This window comes from Panthera tigris, chromosome D3 (assembly GCF_018350195.1).
Source record: "Panthera tigris isolate Pti1 chromosome D3, P.tigris_Pti1_mat1.1, whole genome shotgun sequence".
NCBI classification, from domain to species: Eukaryota; Metazoa; Chordata; class Mammalia; order Carnivora; family Felidae; genus Panthera; species Panthera tigris.
The window spans coordinates 36,166,122-36,188,637 of record NC_056671.1 but is presented as its reverse complement, the minus strand read 5'-3'; the positions used below and the strand labels follow the sequence as shown (position 1 = coordinate 36,188,637).

The 22,516-nt window shown below is 37.7% G+C and overlaps 1 protein-coding gene across 2 annotated transcripts in view; it reads left to right on the top strand.

Moving 5' to 3' along the window:
* PTPRM (protein tyrosine phosphatase receptor type M) overlaps window positions 1-22,516 on the top strand; it is a 788,961-nt gene that overhangs the window by 469,628 nt on the left and 296,817 nt on the right. For both annotated transcript variants that reach the window (XM_042962258.1, XM_042962257.1), the window contains exons 8-9: window positions 7,214-7,522; window positions 15,962-16,071. In XM_042962258.1, the coding sequence (XP_042818192.1) occupies window positions 7,214-7,522; window positions 15,962-16,071 (419 nt within the window). The remainder of the gene's footprint in view (window positions 1-7,213; window positions 7,523-15,961; window positions 16,072-22,516) is intronic.

Here is a 22,516-nt window from a genome sequence, read left to right as displayed (position 1 = left end):
GTTCTGTACATAATACGTTTCCATTTCAAAGATTATATCATATAAATGAGACAGCTCCTAAAATGGTCCCATAGTAGACTTTGCTTATTTACATTTTACTGGAACCAATACCGATAATTCAAGATCTCGCCTCAGGAAGGGGCTTTAGCTTTTTAGCCTTGAAATAGAATCTCGCTGAGGGGAAAGGAACATCTGAATGTTGTTTTCCTTTTGGAGAGCAATTCGGCATTATCTAGTACACTTGAAGATGTACAAACTCTACAGGCCAAGAGTCCCACATTTTATGTTTATCAAGGGAAATGGTGGCTAAGGAACATGTGTGCGAGGATGTTCCTTGTACGGTGCTTGTAACAGAGAAAAAGTAGACTCACCCTATCTGTTCTCATTGGAGGGACCTATAAGTAAGCTATGGCTTGTTTAATAGAATTCTATACACCAGTTAAAATTATAACTAGATTTATATTTTTAAACTTGGCTAACATTGAATGAATTTTCAAGCTGCAAAGAATGGTAGCATTTATGTAAAGTTGTAATCATCCCAGATATATGTAAGGAAAGTATAAAAACATGTCTGGGAATGAAACATAATAACCTTGGGATTGCTTGCAGGAAAGTGGCAAGAATTTATATCAGTAGTATTTTATTTCTTTCTTAAAAACTGATCTGAGGCAAAACACAAAAACACATTTGATGTTAGTAGGTGCACAGGTGATTGTTTTACTTAGGACTTTTCAATGCGTTTCCAAGGTTTTATTACTTAAAATTTCAACGACCTTAAATTAACGCCAATGAAAAGAATACTCATGCTTAACAGAATAACGTCTTTCAAGCATTGTGGGACTTCTGGCCTTATTCTGTGCAGTTAATCAATGCAGGCAGAATAAAATATGACAAAGGCTATTGCTATTGAGTGCCTTGTCAATGCATAAATTTCTTTTCTTCAGAAGGTGTCAACAGTAAATTGTTCACTGCCTCTTTTTTCCACCTGCCTTTCAACAAACTTTACTTAAGAACGTTACATTAAAAAAAAATTGTTTAAAAAATATTACCGTGAAAGATTTGGTGAAATTATCCTAAAAGCATGCACGTTGGGTGATTAACCAAACACCTGAGATAGATAGATGATAGGTAGATAGAATTTTTTTTTTTTTTTTTAGTGTGCAAACCAAACACTAAACAAGCATCTTCCCACTCTGTTCTTTCAAGTATCTCCTGACACCACTAGAGAATTCTCCCCCAGGCTGTAAGTGGTTGCTCCTAGTTAGTGTGTGTGTGCAGCCTCGGGCTCCTTCCTGAGGGTCTCACCTTCGAGTAGTCACTTTGTCATGCAAGAATCCTTCACATTTTCCTTACAATGTGAATAGGAATTTCGGCTTTCTCCTGGGAGGGAAATGAAAACTATCAATAAAAGTGGTAGGTGGATAGTACATTTTCCAGCAACATGGGCCAGTCGATTACATACCTTTATCATTTAGGCCAAGTTCAAACCCACGCTTGGAAAGCACATGGGACACTGAAGAATATGTCCATCCTCGACCAAGGAAGGAAGGAGAATGTTTGATTATGTGCGAGCCTTAGCACTGCTATACTTCCATTCATTTGTTCAGTGAGCCTGTTTTTCATCTCCTAAATAAGTATGATGTTTGAAATTTAGGGTTTTTTTGTATTTGGCAAGAAACCATTCTATGTAGCATTGTGTGAAATATTTCAGAAAAATAGACAATTTTCAAGTACATTTCTTGATTTTAATTATGAGACAATCCAAAAACAATTCACATGATACCTGTGAAAGTGTTATGGGGGAAAAGACTATTCATATGGTGACTTTTAACTTCTACAATTACATCCCAGATATATAGATGCCTGTAAGGTAGCATAAATTAAATTTAATAAATTTTATGAATTAAAATTTCAACTTCACTGACAAGGGACACTTTTTAAACTCTGGAAAACATTGACTGACTCAAAGACTATATTTATGTCACTTGAAAACAGTGCCGTGTGCCTGGAATCTTTGCTTCTTAGGAATATCGAGTGCTTGGGTAAGCCAATATAGTATTAATTAAACAGGTATTTGCTCTGATTTAACTGGCTAGTAAAGAAAGCTGTTGCATTCTTATTTTGTCTCCCTTTGTGTGACTGACAAGGCAGAAACACAGTAGCTGAAGGTGCCAAAGGGGACCTACCATGCCATTCTGGTTGTTACCGCTTTTATTGTAATAGACCTCTGGATAGTTCATGAAGAGGAAGAAAAGAGAAACCTGTTAGCGGGAGCATTGGTTGTAATCTATGTATTTGATTGTCAATGACAGGATCCTAAAATTACACCCCAAATATCTCTCACAGGTTCTGAAATTGAGTTTCTGAAAAAGCACCGTAGTTGTAATAGAAGTAAAGAGCAGAGTTCCAGAGAAATGAGCTGTGAATTGAACCTGCAGTGGAAATTGATCCTCCCAGTCAGTTTCTGCCCTTATTCGTAGGAAAACAGGACTGAGTGTAGAAGGAGCCAGGATCACTGATTAAATAGGATGCTAAAGTGCCGGAGGCTAGTACTGGGCTTGCTGGTCCCCCAGGTCAGGACTGTGACTGTCAGACTTCTCCGCATGAAACCTGGCTGGAACTGGCAGAAAGAGAACAGAATGAAAAATGCTGCCGCCAGCCCGGGAAGCGGTAAGAACTCCCTGACTAAGCTTCAGGCACGACAGCCATTGCTCTCCTCAGGGAGGCTGTTCTGGTCTCTTATCGTGAGTCACTGGGCCCAGGTTGGGCCGCCTGGCCTCATGATTCACGCCAGTGGGGCCTGTCATGAGACCCAGTCCAGTGTGGGCCAAGGGTGTGAGTGTGAAGAAGAACGGCCTTGGAAGCGACTCGCATCCCCAGTAGCATCTCCAGGATCATGAGGAAACAGAAGCAAATATCTGCCTAGTGGTCCTGTGAATATAATTAATTACCCTGTTATCTAACCCTAAGAGATTTATTTTGTGCACATATAATGGTAGTAATATATTCCAAGTGTTTTTGGCAGTGCTCACATTCTGCTCCTAGAAATGCAGTATGAGTTGTAATTAGCCGGCTGAAATTACACATTTCTGGTTATGAAGTTGCCATTTACTGCCTACGGTGTGATATATTTCTACAACAATGCCCTTCAAAGTCTGCAGCGATCATCAGTATAACTCACTGGAGTAAATGTCCCCATGGAATGCCTCATTCACACTTAGCAGCGCGCTAATCGAAATGGTTCCAGCAGAGGCATTGAAGATAAAGGTTCTATAAAACACTAACTTAAGATGTAACCATTATACACCATTTCTGGATCGGAGCTTGATTTTCAGAATGGCAGAAGAAACGAAAAAAAGCAATAAAATCAGGCCATTTGCTTAGCATGACTTGAAAGGATTGTCAGATTCCCTTAGTCCTTGTACTTACCCTGTCAACGTTACCCTCAAAAAAGAATGTCATCACAGGTAGTTGGCAACTCACAGCGTTCAGTTTATGTTACCAGCTCCCATTTTCCCGTCTCACTTAACTAATTCTTACCTTCTGGCCCTGGTGAGAGAAATGACAGCTCTCCATCTAAGGTGGACCTCGTTGCCTGCGTTGTGGTATTTTTTTCTAAGTTTACTTATTTATTTTGAGAGAGAGTGTGTGTGAGCAGGGTGGGCAGGAGGCAGAGAGAGAGAGAAGAGGGGATGTCTCAGTCAGGCTCCACACCATCAGTGCAGGAGATTTTGATCCCACAAACCACGAGATCATGACCTGAGCCAAGATCAAGAATTGGGCACTCAACTGACTGAGCTACCCAGGAGCCTCTGCATCATGGTATTGATTCAATTTCTCTCTTAAGTTTTCCACTAATGGAGAAGTCAGGGGATGGCTGGAATGGAGCGATAAAGTGACATTCATCCCTGCCCCCCGTTGATATGATGTGCCCCTGCCATTTTGGCGTGGACATATTAGGAGACACAACAGCATTATACTCGAGGCAAAGGCCCAAGAGAACATAAATGGTGATATCTTGTTTGTAACAGCTTCTGTAAGATAGTGTTGTTCTGGGGGTGAACCAGAATCTTGAAGATTCAAGCCAATCAGCACACGTCTCTTTGCATCTAAGGTTTAGACCTCAAACAGCCTCTGTCTCTAGTCTGCTAGTTACCCCTTTTGACAGTAGCAACTCTGGAACCTTGGCCACAGATGTGGTTGTTTTGTGCTAGGCTTAGCTGTTTTCTTTGACAAATTTATGGGAAGTTTGAGACATGATTTTACCATGATGGAATTTTTAGAGGTATTAACAGAGGGGAAGCCAGCATGCATTTCAAGAAAACTTGACCAGTAAATAGACTGAACCCTTGGCTTTTTCATTCCTGGAACTTAGTCCACGCCTGTATTTTCTCGACTAAGAACTTGGTCCATGTGTGTATTTTCTTGACTAAGAAATGATGCAGGCCTGTTTATGTAATAGAAAGTAGTTTTTTTTTTTTTTAATGGAAATTAAGTTAGAACTGCCTTGTTTAAACTAATATCTGAAACATTTAGTCATTTTATTAGTAAGCAGAATTGATGAAAACCTTGGGAAAATGCTTTAGAACAGTTCTCTTGGATACCTGTGATTAATAAGGAAGGGGGCAAAGAGATGTTTGTTAATCTGTTTATGTATAAGGGATCTGGAGCATATTAAAAGTTTTGTAAACATTCAACTAACAAAGCATTATATAAAATTAGACATTTCCTTTACATTGCAAAACTTCATGAGACTGGAAAAAACTGTCAATGTTATTTACAAATAACTTATTTATGATATTTCCCCTAATACTAGCAATTTAAATATAAGACATTGATTTAGTAATAAGGTGCATTCCATGAGGATACCACTCAGGATTCTCTGGGGGAGTTTTTGTCTCACTCGTCCTTGGTTCCTAGAATTACTATAGGACAGAGTAGCATGATGATCATTATTAACCTCATTTTATGGTTTGAGCAGATATCTGGCTGACAAATCCCATCTTGCCCATATAAAACCAAGGTATCATTTCCGTTGAAGTGTTTTCATTTGTTGGAGGTCACAGGAAAGGAAGTAGTTAGTAGTTCTAGGTTCTCCCTATGTCCTAAGTGATGGAGAAAACAAGGAATTTATGCACAAACAGAAATCAAGAAATGAACTTCAATGTTAGTCCAGACAAATCTCCAATAGCCACAAAGTATAGATAGAGTTTTCTGGCAAAGCTGAAATGGGGAACATGGCATAGACCCCTCTTCTATGGAATTAGAAAGAGAAGAGGAAAGAATCTTCACAAAGCACTTTTGTTCAAAGATTAAATACATGCGATCTTTATTATATTTTACAGTCTTTGGTCATGTTTTAGGTGGGTTTGGGATATCTTGAACATTCTAACTTAAATCTAATAATTTCTTTATTTTGGTAGATACTCTGCAGTAGAGAGTTAAAGCAACACGGTTCGTTGTCAGACATATATGAATTCAAGAGCCATAGTGAAACCTTGAACCAAGTTCTTGGACCCACCTTGGCTGCAATTTTTTTCATCTGTATATTGGGAAGAATAGCACTTGATTCACAGGATTGCTTTGAGGAATAGAGACTGTATAGAAAGCAAGTCACACAGAATAAGTGCACATACAGTAAATAGCTATTATTTCTCAAGTTTTCATGCTGATTTTCCCTTACCAATCATGGATCTCTTTACATTCATGTGTGATGACCACAATTCAGGAAAACAAAAAGTCAGAATATATGAAGTAAGTATATTTATGGATAGTCCAAAACAGAGCATTTTAGATGAGCAAATCCATGAAAGGTAAACTGCTTAGAAAAGTGTATAGCAAATAGTAAGTGCTCAATAAATGTTATGTATCTTTTTTACATGTATTCATTTTATTGAGAGACAGAGGGAGCACACAAGCAGGGGAGGGAGGGGCAGAGAGAGAGAGAGGGAGGCACAGAATCTGAAGCAGGCTCCAGGTTCTGAGCTGCCAGCACAGAGCCCAACACAGGGCTTGAACCTACAAACCATGAGATCATGACCTGAGCCAAAGTCGATGCTTAATGGAATGAGCCACCCAGGGACCCCATGTTTATTTTTTAAAGTTTGTTTTTTCAGAGAGAGAGAGAGAGAGAGAGAGAGAGCATGAGCAGGGGAGGGGCAGAGAGAGAGGGAGAGAGAGAATCCCAAGCTAACAGCAAGGAGCTTGACACAGGGCTTGATCTCTCGAACCGTAAGAAATCAAGAGTTAGATGTTTAACCATCTGAGCCACCCAGGCACCCCAAATATTATGTATTTAGTACTGTGGTTTTCATCATCATCTCATGAACAAGTTAAAGCTTTCTCTGTATATATTCTTTCTTTTAAAACTTTTAAAATACTTATATAGTCCCTGCAAATCATTTAGATTTCTAAGTTTGAAACTCTGTATCTGGAGCTTGGGCTCAGCAGTAATACGAAGACGTTGTCAGGGATAGGAAAGAACTACTTGTAATTGCATGAAATTCTATGCAAATCAAAATGCAGAAAAGGCCTGGAGTCCTGCTCAGAGGTTTATGCTCTCTAATCGTTAGGTTATTTCATGCTGAATTCTCAAGCTTTTTCTCTTATGTTTTCCAATTATGTAATTGTAAATTAATTTTAAAAGATAAAACATATTTGTCAATTCACATTGAGATTGGTTTCATGTGTCAGAGCCTCAGAGGAGAAGAGCCTTAAAGAAAAGCACTGTATTTCCCTCTAATGAAAATTTTGGAAGTTGTCAGTTCAGGCATAGAATGGTAACTCAGTGATTATTAGAAACTCTGGGTCCTTCATCATTGCTTCGAATGGTTAATGTTTATGTGCCTCATGGCCCATCCTGTTGGCATGAGCGAAAAACATCATATCCTCAATCCAGCACACAGGAAGGAAGAAGGAGAAAAGATGGTGAACTCCTTTTAAGGACGCCTCCCAGAAACCGTTCTCGATCTCATCTTGTATGCCAATCACCAGAATTTAGACACAGAGCCACACCTCGCTGCAGAAGCCACTGAAGATTCTGCTCTTTATTCTGGGTGGCCTTATGCCCAGTTACGATTTAGGGATTTCATTATCATGGAAGAGACCAGATATTCGGGACAACTAAGACTATCTGTGACATCTGGCCTTCACCGACCTCTTACAATTCATTTCTCTTCTGTTTTCTTGTTCCTCCTTTTCTTTTCTGTATTAGATCCCATGCGTGGCCCAAGAAAACTGGAAGTGGTGGAAGTCAAGTCTCGACAAATCACCATCCGCTGGGAGCCATTCGGATATAATGTAACTCGCTGCCATAGCTATAATCTCACGGTCCACTACTGTTACCAAGTGGGAGGGCAGGAACAAGTGCGAGAAGAAGTAAGCTGGGACACAGATAATTCACACCCTCAACATACGATCACTAACCTCTCACCATACACCAACGTCAGCGTGAAACTCATCCTCATGAATCCCGAGGGACGGAAAGAAAGTCAGGAACTCATAGTACAGACAGATGAAGACTGTAAGTACTTTTAAATGATATGTTTACATGAAATACATATTCTTTCAAAGAAACAGCCCGTTACTTCTTTTAGGTTGAGATCTCTGTAATGAAAGTGAAGGAATGAGTTACTGTGTTGAAAAATATAAATGTGTATCTGTGCCTCTGAATTTAAGCACCGATGTAAAAGGGTAAAGGAGTAAAGATACAGAAGTTTATTTTAATTCTTTATGCGTCGTACAGTTGCCTTTCTATGTGTAATTATTCTACATTGCTCTAAATAGTTCTTCATTCAAATTTTATTATCATGCTAGACTTAAGAGTTGTTGTTTGGGTAGGAGATTATATGAAATGCTTATTTAAATATATTTACATGGCATTCTGAAGCATATTTCATAGTTCAGATAAAAATTCAGCACAAAATAGAGGCTGCCCTTGATTTTCAGCACAGTGCTGAGAAATTACCTCATTAGGTTGCTGGCCATGGAATAGATGATACTTTCCCATAGGACCAATATTATAATTGGATATTACCTCAATAAACAAGGATTTAACAAATAGGCAGTGCATGTCACTAGCAACTCATCAAAGAAAGCAAATACAGAGTTGCAGTAAACCTCTAAAATAATTTAACATAGTAAAATTATCCATTGAATCCCAGAGCATGGACACAAATGAGCTTTTACATTGATTATACAGGGGACCCTCGCGCACAATAACATGTACATATGGCACATAAAATATGGTGGTAGCATATCATATATTTGGCCTAAAATTTCTTTGCCAGGCATCAGAATAAGATGGCAAGGAACTTGAGAAGCCCATTAAGTGAATACACTTACTTATTCCTGGGCAAAAGATATTTCACTTTTTTCCTTTTTCTTCATGCAACTGATTATGTAGTGATCCTTGATCACCGATTATGGGAACCAGCCAGAGTAAATGATGAGCTCATCCCACAGACTTCTCTTTTCTTTTCTGTAGCCCCATCAAGCCCTGCCTGTGCTGGTTGCTTCCAAATAGTTGTCTCACTGCAGTTATTTTTGTCAGGAATATTAGCTTCCTTCAGGTCACCCAATCAGGGCTGAGACTCAGGGCCCCGTCTCTGTTTCTCCGAGTTCTTGGTCATCTTCCAGAAAAGTGGAATAAGGTGTCAACATTATCATTTGGCCACCTCTGACCCTCACCTCCATATTTCTATGCTTAATTTGGTTCTAACTCCTGTTGTTTCTACTTCCAAAATACTAACTTGTTCTTTTCTCTCAATTTCCACTACCTATATCCGGATCCTCGTTATTGCATGCTGAAATTTCTTTTCTTTTTTAATTTTTTTAATGTTTTTGTTTTATTTTTGAGACAGAGAGAGACAGAGCATGATCAGGGGAGGGGCAGAGAGAGAGGGAGACCCAGATTCCGAAGCAGGCTCCAGGCTCTGAGCTGTCAGCACAGAACCCAATACGGGGCTCGAACCCACGAGCTGTGAGATCATGACCTGAGCAGAAGTCAGACACTTAACTGACTGAGCCACCCAGGGGCCCCTAATTTTTTTTTTAATGTTTATTTATTATTGAGAGACAGAGAGAGACAGAGCGTGAGCAGGGGAGGGGCAGAGAGAGAGGGAGGCACAGAATCTAACGCAGGTTCCAGGCTCTGAGCTGTCAGCACAGAGCCCGACGTGGGGCTTGAGCTCATGGACTGTGAGATTATGACCTGAGCTGAAGTCAGATGCTTAACCAACTGAGCCACCCAGGCGCCCCTACATGCTGAAATTTCTAACCTTCCTTGATGGTTCCAGCTTTTGCCCATTCTAATGTTGCCTACTCAGCCACAAAACATGTTTAAAATACTCCTGCATCTCTGTTATTTCTCCTCCTTCGTTTCTGATTTTATTTAGTTGAGTCCTCTCTCTTTGACATCAGCTGTGGAGACATTTTTCTAGGTATGCCTTCTCTGGCAAGGTAAAAGAAAAGGAAAATTGAACTGTTGGCACTGCATCAAAATAAACAGCTTTTGCGTAGCAAAGGAAATAATCAAAACATCAAAAAGGCAACCTACTGAATGGGAGAAGATATGTGCAGATGATATAGCTGACAGAGGTTAATATCAAACATATACAAAGAACATATACAATTCAGTGCCAAGAAAACAAATAATCCAATATAAAAACAGGCAAAAGACCTGAAGAGACATTTTTCCAAAGAACACACACAGATGGCCAATAGACACATGAAGAGATGCTCAACATCACTCATCATCAGAGAAATGCAAGTTAAAACCACAATGAGATGTCACTTTATACCTGTCAGAATGGCTAAAATCAAAAACACAAGAAATACAAGTGTTGGTAAGGATGTGGAGAAAAAGGAACTCTGTGCGCTGTTGGTGGGAACATATACTGGTACAGCCACTGTGGAAAACATTATGGGGTTTCCTCAAGAAATTAAAAATAGAATTAACATATGATCCAGTAATTCTACTACTGAGTATTAATCCAAAAAATTGAAAACACTAATTAAAAAAGGTATGTGTACCCCTATTTTTATTGTGACATTATTTACAATAATCAAGATATAGAAGCAACCCAGGTGTCCACATATAGATGGACAATATATGGAACATTATTCAGCTGTAAAAAAAGAATGAAATCTTGCCACGTGGCATGGATGGACCCTAGAGAGTATAATGCAAAGTGAAATAAGTTAGAGAAAGACAAACACCATATCAAATCACTCATATGTGGGATTTAAGAAACAAAACAAATGAACAAAGGGGGAAAAAAAGAGAGAAACCAAAAAACAGACTTAAATACAGAGGACAAATTGGTAGTTGCCAGAGGAGAGGTAGGTGGGGGGGGGGGGGGGGGATGGGTGGAATAGATAAAAGGGATTAAAAGTACACTTACGCTGATGAGCACTGAGAAATGTATAGAATCATGGAATCGTATGGTACACCTAACAATAATATAACACTGTATGCTAATTATACTTGAATTAAAAACGTTTTAATCACAATATAAAAATACATTTGTATCGTGTCACTCTCTCCATAGAGCTTTCATTGACTTTGTTTAAATCTTGGCTTCCAAGGTCTTCTGCTTTCCTGGCTCATACTCTAGGACTAGTGACTTTTCCTCCAGTGCAGATCATTCTGCCCAGAATGTCACCCAGGCAGCAGGTCTGGTAGGCCATGTCCTTTCCGTTCCACGCTCTTCCTCCAGGCCTGATCTCCAGCGCCGCCTGCCGTCCACCTGGCTGCATCTCGCTTCCATTTCCTCTGCTGCCCTCCCAAAGGGCTCCTCAGGCTTCAGGTCCTTCACAAAGCTGCCTCCAACTCCTCCAGCCTGTAGCACTCTCACCCCTCTGACCTCCTTTGCACCTGATAAGAATCTTTTAATCTATGGGCTTTAATTCCCTCATCTGAAAAGTGAGAATAATCACAGTTGTCAAGCATATTAGAGTTAGAGGAAATTTACATAGAGAGCCGTTTGTAGCTGACAGAGAGAGGCCTTTAATGAGCGATCATTATTGTTGTTGCAGTGATTCAGAGCAACTCCTTGTGACCTTTCCTTGCTCTTTTTGTTATATTTAATCTTTTCGTCTCTTAACTACAAACTGGAGAGAAGAAGCCTTCTATTCTTCTGTAACAATAGGCACGATACAGATTGCGAAATAAAACACTCAGAAGTGTTCTATTCGTCTTTAGATAAAACAGTAAAGTTTGCTGATCTTCACCTCATTGAAGTTTTCATCAACAGTAATGTTTTAACCAAGGAGAGGGAAGATGATATGTAGTCCTTTCTAGAGACGAGCAGGTGTGTCTTACTCAAAGCCACGTGAGTGAACCCAGTCACTACTTTTGGGTTTCGAATTGAGAAAGGACAGGAGATGGGAGTTCTGTTAAGTTCCATCAGAACATGAGGTAAGAATAACTTACCTTTCTGTGTAAATTATCTTGCTAGTCCCAGAAGTTGGGGCATGCATGACTTCCAAAAAAATTCTACTGTGTCCATAGCACACGGGCATGCAGTTAATTAGAAAAGCTTTTATTTCAAATTTTATTTCCTAACAACAAAGACTTCGAAAACAGAGAAAGAGAAAAAAGACAAAAATAGAATAATTGTCATTCCTGAGTTTGAAAAAAATGGGGTGGTCACTTTATGTGTCTACCATTATAAAAGGCTACAGTTCATTGAACATTATGAATTTTACTCTGGTAAAATATTTTTATTGAGTATTTATTTCATGAGAAAGTACATGGAAAAAATTACCTCTTTATCACTGTTAAAGGTATCACAAGAATAGAGCTCAGTTCCACAAACTTAGAAACTAAAGCTTATTTATCCCAAATCCTGAATATCTAAGAACTTCTGAAAACAGGTAGTAGACTTTAGTTCCTGTGAGACACTGTTATTCCTAATTTATTCAGCTCTTCTGGTATTTTATTTTAGTTTACTTTGTCTGCTCCTGACCTTAAAAATATATATGTATATTATGTATATACATTCATTTATATATTATTTAATTATTATTATTTAATCATTTATATATATTCATTTATATAATATATGCATGTATATGTACATATATATAATTATAAATATAGTGTACATATATATTTATATAATATCCATATATATGATATATATACGAATCTCAGGTTTTCTTGTTAACATGTCCACAGTGCCATCAAGTACAGGATCTCCAGTACATTTTAATAAGTTTACCCCTTTAAGTTGTCCTCTCTTCAGCATAATTTTGACTCTCCCATTTTATTTTACTGTGATTTAAACTAACTGAATGAAACCAAAGATAGATTTTTTTCTAAGTCTTCACCTCTTTACATCTGCACATACATAGATTAGTAAGTATTCTCAATTAGGAAATATCATCTCAGAATAATAGAGCCACTCATATTTGCCTTGATACCACGAGAAGACTGATGATGATGTCATAATAAACACTTTCAAGGTCAAGAGGAAGAGACTAAGTTGAGTTTTCTCTGGCATGGCCCATTTTACTTCAGCTTCTGATTGATGAATATGACCATCTTAAATTCTGGACTCTGAATTTTCTTAGAACCTATCAGTGTTATAACTTCTTAAATGTGTTGGTTTTCTTTATTTCTGCATAGTTTCACATCAGTTCCTTCAACCTGAGATAAACAATTATTTTCATATTTATGTATTATTTAGAGTTTGGATGGTAGAGGTGAACTTAGTCCAACTTCCTCATTTTAGACATGAGGAAACTGAGGCCCAAAGAGGTTCAGTGAATTGTCCAAAATTGTACACTTTAATTACTGAAAAGTCTTGGGGTGCCTGGGTGGCTCAGTCGGTTAAGTGTCTGACTTTTGATTTTGGCTCAGGTCGGGATCCCAGAGTTATGAGGTTGAGTCCCACATTGGGCTCTGTGCTGGATGTGGAATCTGCTTGAGATTCTCCCTCTCCCTCTTCCTCTGCCCCTCCCCCCTCAAAAATAATACATAAATAAATAATTACTGAAAAGTCTTAAATCATAACCCAGTCCTCACGTCTGAATCTGAATCTGAATCTGAATCTGTATCTTTTTTTTTCTGCCGAGCTATACTTAGCTGTATTTAAAATAACTATAAAATCTTACATCTACCTCAGTAGCCCCTCAACTAAAAAAATGTGTACTACCTATGAGTCCTTTTGAAATTCTAGGCAGCCTTTCCAACCTCGGACATCTTACCAACCCTTAAAGGTCTATTCATATCCTCCCACAATCTAAAACATTCTCTAACCCCCTTTTTAAACTGTGTTGAGATGTGTTTATCCGTTCATGAGTTGATGAACATTTGGGTTGTTTCCACTTGAGCTATTATGAAAATGCTATTAATATTTATATATTAATATTCATGATTTTATTTTAATATTCATGTATAATTTTTTGAGTAATATCTGTTTTCAGTTCTCTTGAGTATGTACCTAGGAGTGGAATTCACACGGTACATTTATCTGTGTGTATCTGTTTGAAGAGCTGCTAGGTTGTTTTCAAAGGAGCTGTATGATTTTATATTCCCTTCAACATTTCAGTTTCTTCACATTCTCAGCAATGTTTATTATTTGCCTTTGGATTATCCCATTTTAATGGTGTGAAATACTATGTCATTGTGGTTTTGATTTGCATTTTCTGGCTGGCTACTGATGTTGAGCATCTTTTCATGTGCTTATTGGCCAGTTGTGTATCTTTTTTGGCAAAGTGTTTATACAGACCCTTTGCCCATTTTTAATTGGATTATTTGTTTTCTTACTGGGTTTTAATAGTTCTTTATGTATTTAAGATACAAGTCCCTTGCCAGATAAATGATTTGCAAAAATTTTCTCCTATTCTGTGTGTTGCCTTTTCACTTTCTTGGTAATGCCACTTGAAGCACAAAGCCTTTCATTCTGATGATGTACTTTATCTACTTTTTTTGCTTATGTGTGCTTTTGGTGTCATGTCCAAGAAACTGTGGCCTAATCTAAGGTCATGAATATTGACACCTGTGTTTCATTCTAAGAGATTTGTAGTTTTAGCTCATACATTTAGCTCTTTAATCTATTTTGATGTAAACTTTATATATGGTGTGAGGTAAGAATCCAACTTCATTTTTTTGCATACGGATATCCAGTTGTCCCAGCACCATTTGTTGAAAAGGTTATTATCTCCCAATTAAATTTTCCTGGCACCCTTAATGAATACCACTTGACTGCAAATGTAGAGATTTGTTGTTGTATTCTCAATTCTCTTCCACTAATCTGTATTCTTATCTTTATGTCAATACCACACTGTCATGATATAATAGCTTTGTAATAAGTTTTGAGAAGTGTGAGGCCTCTCCAACCACTCTTTGATTACTCACACTGTCACCAAAAAATTTGATCATGCACCTTCAAATATATGTAGAAATACTACAGGTATACTAGTTTTTAAATAGGATAGACACACCAATACACTAAATTATATACAATACAAAGCATATGTGCAAAAAAGGAATTTAAATGAAGAGGAGATAAATAATATTTTTAAGCAATATTAAATGTTATTTTATAGAAAATTGGCAGGTAAATTTCCACCTTCCCTTATGCCCATTAGATTTTTTTTTTTGAAAACTAGTTAGTTCAGGTTTTTAAAAAAGTCACACCAAAGAGGCACCTGGATGGCTTAGTTGATTAAGTGTCCTGCTCTTGATTTCAACTCGGTCATCATCTCACAGTTTGTGATATTGAACCTCATGTTGGGCTCTGTGCTGACAGTGTGGAGCCTGCTTGGGATTCTCCCCCTCTCTCTCTGTCCCTTCTCCTCTCTCTCTCTCTCTGTCTCAAAATAAATAAACATTTTTTACAATGGCATCAAAATTCCCAGTTTTTGTAATCATTAATACATAAAATATTTTTTAAAAATATTTATTGCATATTATTTCACCTATATCACATCGTTTTAAAACATGTATTTTGTGCATATGTAATACATTAAAGATCTGTACAGCAGTTCATATCTATTTTTCTCTCACATGCTTTTGTTACTCGATAATATAAATATAAAATATATAAAAATATAAAATTAAAAATATAAAATCCATCCATGATAATGTACATAGCTGCCATTTATTTTCAGTCTTTTTTTGTATCATATTGTATGACTAAAACTTTCTTTCCTACCATTTGGTTTGTCTCCAATTTATTATTTTTATTAAAAAATGCTCTGTTGGGCACCAGGGTGGCTCAGTCGGTTAAGCTCCTGACTCTTGATTTTGGCTCAGGTCATGATCTCAGGATTCGTGAGATTGAGCCCTGAGTTGGACTCTGTGCTGACAAGGCGGAGCCTGCTTGGGATTCTATCTCTCCTCTGTCTGCCTTCTTTCCTGCTCTGCATGCATGAGCGCTCTCGCTCTCTCTTCTCTTTCTCTCTCTCCCTCTCTCCCCCTCTCTCTCAAAAGAAATAAAATAAACATTTAAAAAATGCTGTATTGACAATAACTGTATGTCTCCTCGTGTATATGTGCAAGAATATTACTCGGAAATATACCTAGAAGTGGGTCACATGATACATGCCTCTTTAACTTTACTAAGTACTACCATTACCAAATTGTTTTCCAAAGTGGCTGTACCAATTTCCACTCTCACAAGCAGTGTGTGGGAATTATTATTGCTCTGTATTTTTCCTTATTTCTGAAGAATATAAAAGTTCATTTCAAAGGTAATTACTGATCTTTGTGTAATTGATTCATGTTTTAAGGAAAAAAAATGATGGAATTATTTTCTTCATAAAGACAGTGCTAAAACCATTTAAATGGTTTTAAATTTCGTATTTTTAAAAGAAAACTGAATGTATCTGTGGACTATTAAATCTTATGTCTCAATTGAGAGTTAAAAATCTAATATATCTAGAAAAATCTAATTTTGAGGCGGGTCACTCAAACTTTTATTAATTCCCCCCCCCCCCCCCCCCCCTCTAGTGCCAGGCGCTGTTCCCACTGAATCCATCCAAGGAAGTACTTTTGAAGAGAAGATATTTCTTCAGTGGCGGGAACCGATTCAAACATATGGTGTCATCACATTATATGAGGTAGTATATACATTCATTAGTAATTTAATTTTTATTGTAATTTCCATGCAGCTAGACTGTCTAGTATTTTTAAAAACGCATAATGGCATCATGTCTTTTAAGAAGTTTATTGTCTTTGATAGTTATAATGGTTACTGCATAGAAGCAAAAAAAAAACACTGATTTTTTTCAAATAATGTATCATTTCAGCATGTATATTTATAATGCTTTGGATGTTTCTGGACTATATGCTATTATATGTAAAGACACAACATAATATTTTTAAAAAATAACCTGTATTAAAAACAATAAGTATTTTGTAACGAGCATTGATTAGGAGGCAACCCCATCTTGCTAGCTATAAAATATTTTACTACTGAGTTATAGAAGAACGGTGATTATCCAATTAGCAAAGTCAATAGACGTTGTCTCAGGGATAACAATTGAATAATGTCTTTTGGTTCTTAGTATTAGCAAAACATCCTTTCGGCTTCCGTGGCATAGTTTTGTCTACTGAGGCATATCAAATGGTTGAATGGTAGAGAGCAGAGAAGAATTTGATGAATTGTTCAAGAAAAAAATAACAGCAGTGACGGGGTGACAGTCATCATCACATCTGCACGAGCATCATTTCGCTGTGCCTATTGTCATAGAAACAAGCAGGTGCATTTTTTTTAAGCTAGCATGTATTTGAATGCAAATGTAACAAAATTATATGTTGTTAGGTTTCTAAAAATCGCGACTGTTCCTCTGGTGGAGCCTCTGCTTGAATACCTTTCAGAACTCCTGACAAAAGCCTGAGCAGATTAGCTGTCAGACAGTAATCACTGGTAAACCCCTCCCTGACCCAACGAGCCTCACATTTATGTTGCCTTATACCTTTTGAAAATTGGTATTGAAATGCAAAAATTAATAACAATAATGTTTTTAATTGAAAGCTAAACAAAGTAAGAGAAAAGGAAAAGTTGATTTTCATGTTAAGTTATTGATGCTGTTCATTGGTTGCTTCGTTGTGAAAGAATTCAGCATTAGGAACATCGATGGCTCAGCCTTTTGAGAGCTAAGTTTTATAATCAAATCAAACAAGTTCATATTTTTTTTTCTCAATGATCAGAATCTTTCAGTTAATATTTTTTGGCCCCAGGACCATTTTCTGGCCTCAGTTTTGGAAATTCCTACCTAAGAGTAACAGAATATTTTACGAGAAAAGATAACAGCCTTTGAATCAGTGTTAAGTTCCAAGAAATAAGTCTGTCTGTCCCAGAAGCCACATGTTCCTATCTAGACAAACAGAAAATAATAGCCAGATCCTTTCTTTCTGATCCCACTGAGCATACATCTTTGTGTAAAAAGTAACTTTAACATGAAAACAATAGGAAAAATAATTCAAAAGAAGAAGCTATTAATCTCTCTGAATTCAGCAGCCAGGGTCTCCCAAGCTGAACACGGATCTAAATGCTGTTATAATGGGGATACGTGAATGTGTCATAAATCAGGGTTTTAAACATCAGATATAGTTAAGTAGCACAGGCTGGTTCATTTTTCTAGGTACCAAAGGGAAAATGTCAAATGTGTAAGTTTTCTGACCACCAAATCTTTCTCTGTCTTCCCCCCATGCTTTCCAGAAGTAGGAAAGGGGGTTTCTGTTCTCAAAATAGGGCTTACATGGTGTCTCATGAGGAAGCTCTTCTTTAGTCAAGATGTACTGCCTGTGCCAGAGTCAGTGATAGGCACGGCTTCCTCCTGGAGCTAAGGACTGTTGTTGAATGTTCCTCGGAGGACCAGAGGCTCTGGGGACTGACATCATGCTAAGGAAATGGAACAGTTGTCCAGAAAAACAAAAACAAAAACAAACAAACAAAAAAAACCAGCGATCTTAGGAACAGTACGTTCTGTCATAGAAACACATTTGACTATAGGTAAAAACCAGAAGGCAAGGTAAATTATCCTCATTGGAAAAAACTTAGTAACAAATGATACAGATGTTTCCTTAGGGCAGGGAGTATGCTTGGATCCTTTTTGCAGAAAAGAAGAGAAAACAGGTTGAATGCAGTAGATGTTGTACATGAATATGCTGTGGGTTCAGGTTATTTTCAGGTTCTCTCCTTACCTCTTATGAAAGATACACCAAACCATTAATGATCAGAAAATGTCAACATCATCGTTTTCTGCCAGACGTTTTGGCAATTGACAGCATGAAAGCACTCTTCTGATCTTACTCTTTGCCTCTCCGTTTTATTCCCCTAAGGTCCATCTTCAGTGTTCTCGAACTAGCCTTTCCTCTCTCTTCTCCCCACCTTTGTTTAGGCTTTAGCCCTTCACATCCTTTACTTCTTGATCAGCCCTTTATTTTTATCAGTCATCTGCCTGAGACCTAGACTGACATTTACGGCCTTCCTCAACAGCAATCAAAATTTTTATTTTATTAAATTAGAAATGTAGTATCACTCTCTGAAGGAATATTTTAAGTACAGAAGTATTCAAAATAGTATCCTTGCACTTTACAGAGAGAGGTAACAACTGTTAACAACTAAGTCATGTCCTTCCAAAATTTTATGAGGTAGAAATTATAGTGCAAATTCACTTATGAATAGAGATGAATAAAATTTAATAAATATTCACAAATCCAGCATTTTTTACAAGAATAATATGCCATATAAGACACCTACCTCACACCATACAAAAGAAACTCCTACCAAATGGAGTCATGTTCTAAACACAAAAGTTAAACTACCAGAACACGTTAGGAAAAATAAGGACGATATTTCTATATCTTACTGTGCTTGACAATAAAACTAGAAAGTTCTATTTTAAAAGATTGACAGATTTACCTATATAAATATTTAAACTTGTAAATGACAAAAGATACCACTCGGAAAGTCTAAATACAGACAGAAGACTTGAGGAAATAATTTTCAACATTTATAACAGTCGATGGGCTGTTGGCTGCAATGTATAGACTTGATACCGATTGGTAAGAAATAGACAAAGCATTCCATTAGAAAAACTGGACAAAGAATAAGAGGAGACAACTCATAGGAAAAAAAAAATTCCAAGTAGCATGTAAGCATGTGAAAAGGTACCTACCCAATCTTACTAATGATTCAGAAATGAAATAAGTGCTACAAAAAGTTTAAGTCTGTATAATATCAAGGGTTAAACAGTGATGCGGGGAAATGCATACGTGTTTAGACTGTTGGCGGGAACATGCATCTCTTACGTAGATAATTTGGGAGAACCTTTCAAAATGTAAACATTGCATATCAAGTCTATTTCTAGAACTTTCAGCCAGTAATACTCCCAAGTACACAGTACTCGGGGATATATACATGTCCAAGCATTTTCTTTAAATGGCTCTCAATTGCCTAGTGAGTAAACTCCAGACTCCTGGTCATGAGAGTAACGCATCTACAAACTTTGAAAAAAAAAAAAAAATATATATATATATAAAATGATATATATATTATATATATATATGAAATATATATATTTCATATATATTTATTATATATTTATATTTCATATATATAATATATATATGAAATATAAATATATAATAAATATATATATATACACACACACACATACACACACATACATACACACTCACACATACATATCTTTCTATCTCTCTGGAGATACACAGCTTATATATATATATATATATATCAAAAAATATATGTATCATTGACATACTGTACTTGTCCTGGATATTTTCTTTTTCACACACACACACACACACACACACACACACACACACTTCTCTCTCTTTCTCCCTCTCTTTCCATAGAGAAAGGTGAACCAAGAAAAGGACTCTTAACTGTAGAGAACAAGCAGATGGTTACCACAGGGGACATGGGAAGGGGGATGGGTGAAATAGCTGATGGGGATTAAGGAAGGCACTTGTGATGAGCACAGGGTGATGTATGGAATTACGAATCACTAAATTCTACATCTGAAAGTAATATTACACTGTTTGGTAACTAACTAGAATTAAAAACTTAATTCCAGTACACACGCACGCGCGTGTGTGTATGTGTGTTTAGAACCTGAGGCCATAAACCAATCTAATGTGTGAAGAGTATAAAGTGCACTGTTATATGGGTATGCAGCAAACAAAGTAGAATGGTCTGGGCTTGTCAAATGATTGAAGTATTGACGAATCAAGAGTTGAAGACATGTCCAGATCCCTGGCCTGGATAACTGGGCTCAACTAATCACCACCGACTGAGATAGGTAATAGAATAGAAAGAAGTAGAATTTAAGGGCCCTGTTAAGAAGTTTGGTTTTAATATTCAAGGCCTTCCATGATCTAATTCCAATTTACATTTATTTCTATATCTCCCATTATTTTTTTCCTGGAATTTCTGGAATTTAATGAGCTATGTATATGGAATTTTAATCCATCACACCTTCTTTCTATCATTTCCTTCTTTCTTCCTGATACTGTCCCCTCTTCTCTCCTCCTCTGGGACTTCTGCTTATATTTCAGTTTTTCATTCAAATATTATACCTTTCCCTGAAATATTCTAGGTTCTTTTCTCCCCCCCCCCCCCAATCAGATTTAATTATTCCTTCCTCCGATTGCTTGTCTCTCCATTAAAAGACTGTATTTAACCCTGGCTGAAATTCCAATCAACTCACCCTTCCTAGAAGATTTTGAATCCCCTCCTGGTCAAAGATGGCATGTTATTCCATTTTGGTTTTCTATGAATCTTGTAGTTTAGGACCTGAGACCACAAGTAGAGGAGGGGAAGATAATTTGGGAATATTTCAGGCACCTACATACAAATCGGAAATCATCCAATACAAGCTGCCGTTGACCCCCATCTCACCCCCCACCTGTGTTATTTGCATTCCCTTTTGACTTGGGGGAATTGTATAAAATTGCCTAGACCCAACATGGAACATCAGTGTTTTTCATAGAGGCTGCACGAAAATTGCCTTATCCCTCAGCCACAGTGCAAGTGTGGAAGCAATCCCAGGCATTCCTTCAGGGAGTTTCCTGCTGCTTTACTACAGCCTGCTACTTAATAGAACTTCATAAACATGAGTTGAATAAACAATAAACAAATGAAAAAAAACACATGCCAAAAGGACATGGTATGATACGTTTGGGTGTGAGTGTAGAGTTGTTTTTTTGGCGTCCGTTAAAATAATTGCTTAGATAAATGTATATGGAGCATCCACTCTACGGTAGGAGTGGATTCTAGAGTTGACTGCTCCTGTTCCTGAAGGGCCGTTTTTTTATTCCTGGTATTCAAACTCCCAGAGCTCTGGATGGTTTTGAGGGGGATCGATGACCTTTCTGACATTTTGTGTCTGCATATATACAACATACTTGCTTGTTAGGGAGAGGATCCATAATTTTTAGGAGTGCATGAGTTAGTGTGCATGGGTAGGGGAGAGAGGATCTATGAGTCTTAGCAATTTCTCAAATGGCTGTGCCTGAAAGACTGTTACTAAGCCCCATCTAGCTTATCCTGTTGACCATGGCCATAGGTGAGTACAGTGGAACAATGAGTCCTTTGATAAAGCATTTACTTTCTGCGCTGTAGTCAGTGTGGGGACGGCCACATCCTACTCGCGGTCGTGTGAGCATTTATGTGAGTGCATGCACACACCTCTTCTCCCAGGAGTCTTCTTAGGAAAATATCTACTGAGTGCCAAATATTTACTCATCACCGTGGGCTCAGAAAGAAGAAGAAGACATCAGTCACTCCTCAGAAAGAAGATACAATTACATGAAAAGTTCCAATTCCGCTGGCCTATTTGAATCATGACTTAATACTACAGAAGAGCTTTGACAGTGCTCCATGATGTATGGCCAAATGAACTTGCGAATGCAGTGACAACATCAGGCATTCAGCTGGTCCAATGATTGTTAGGCCAGATTTTGGAAGGCTTTCCAGAGAAGTAAAATGGGAACTTTAACTTTAACCATGGGCGGGCAGACATGTTTTGCTCCAATCTCGCCTGAACTCCCAGTGTCTTTGAAAGCATTTCTTTCTTAAGACCCCTTTCCCCCCCTTTTTTTTCCCTTTGATTTCAGTAACAGCTCTTTCTGTTGGCCTTTCTGGCTCATTTGTTGGTTTCTCCTCCTCCACCATTGATTACATTAAACATCAGTGTTCTCCCTAAAATCCTTTCCCCAACGACCTCATCCCTTCCTAAATAATACTATTTCAATGCTGATCACCCCCACATCTCTATTTCCAGGCCAAACGTCTCAAATCTCAGCTTATACAATGCACGGTGTGGCCACAAGCCAGCAGTTCATTTCCCCTCATTCATTCTATCCCCTTTCAGTAAAGGCGGGGCCATCTTTTGCTTAAGCTCAAAATGTGGACACTGTCCTTGGCACTATCCTTCATAGTGTCCGCATCCAGTCTGTCACGGAGTTCTGCCCATTTTCACTCTCCAGTATGCCAGTTCTCTTCATTCACTGCGCTCCTCACGGTGCTCA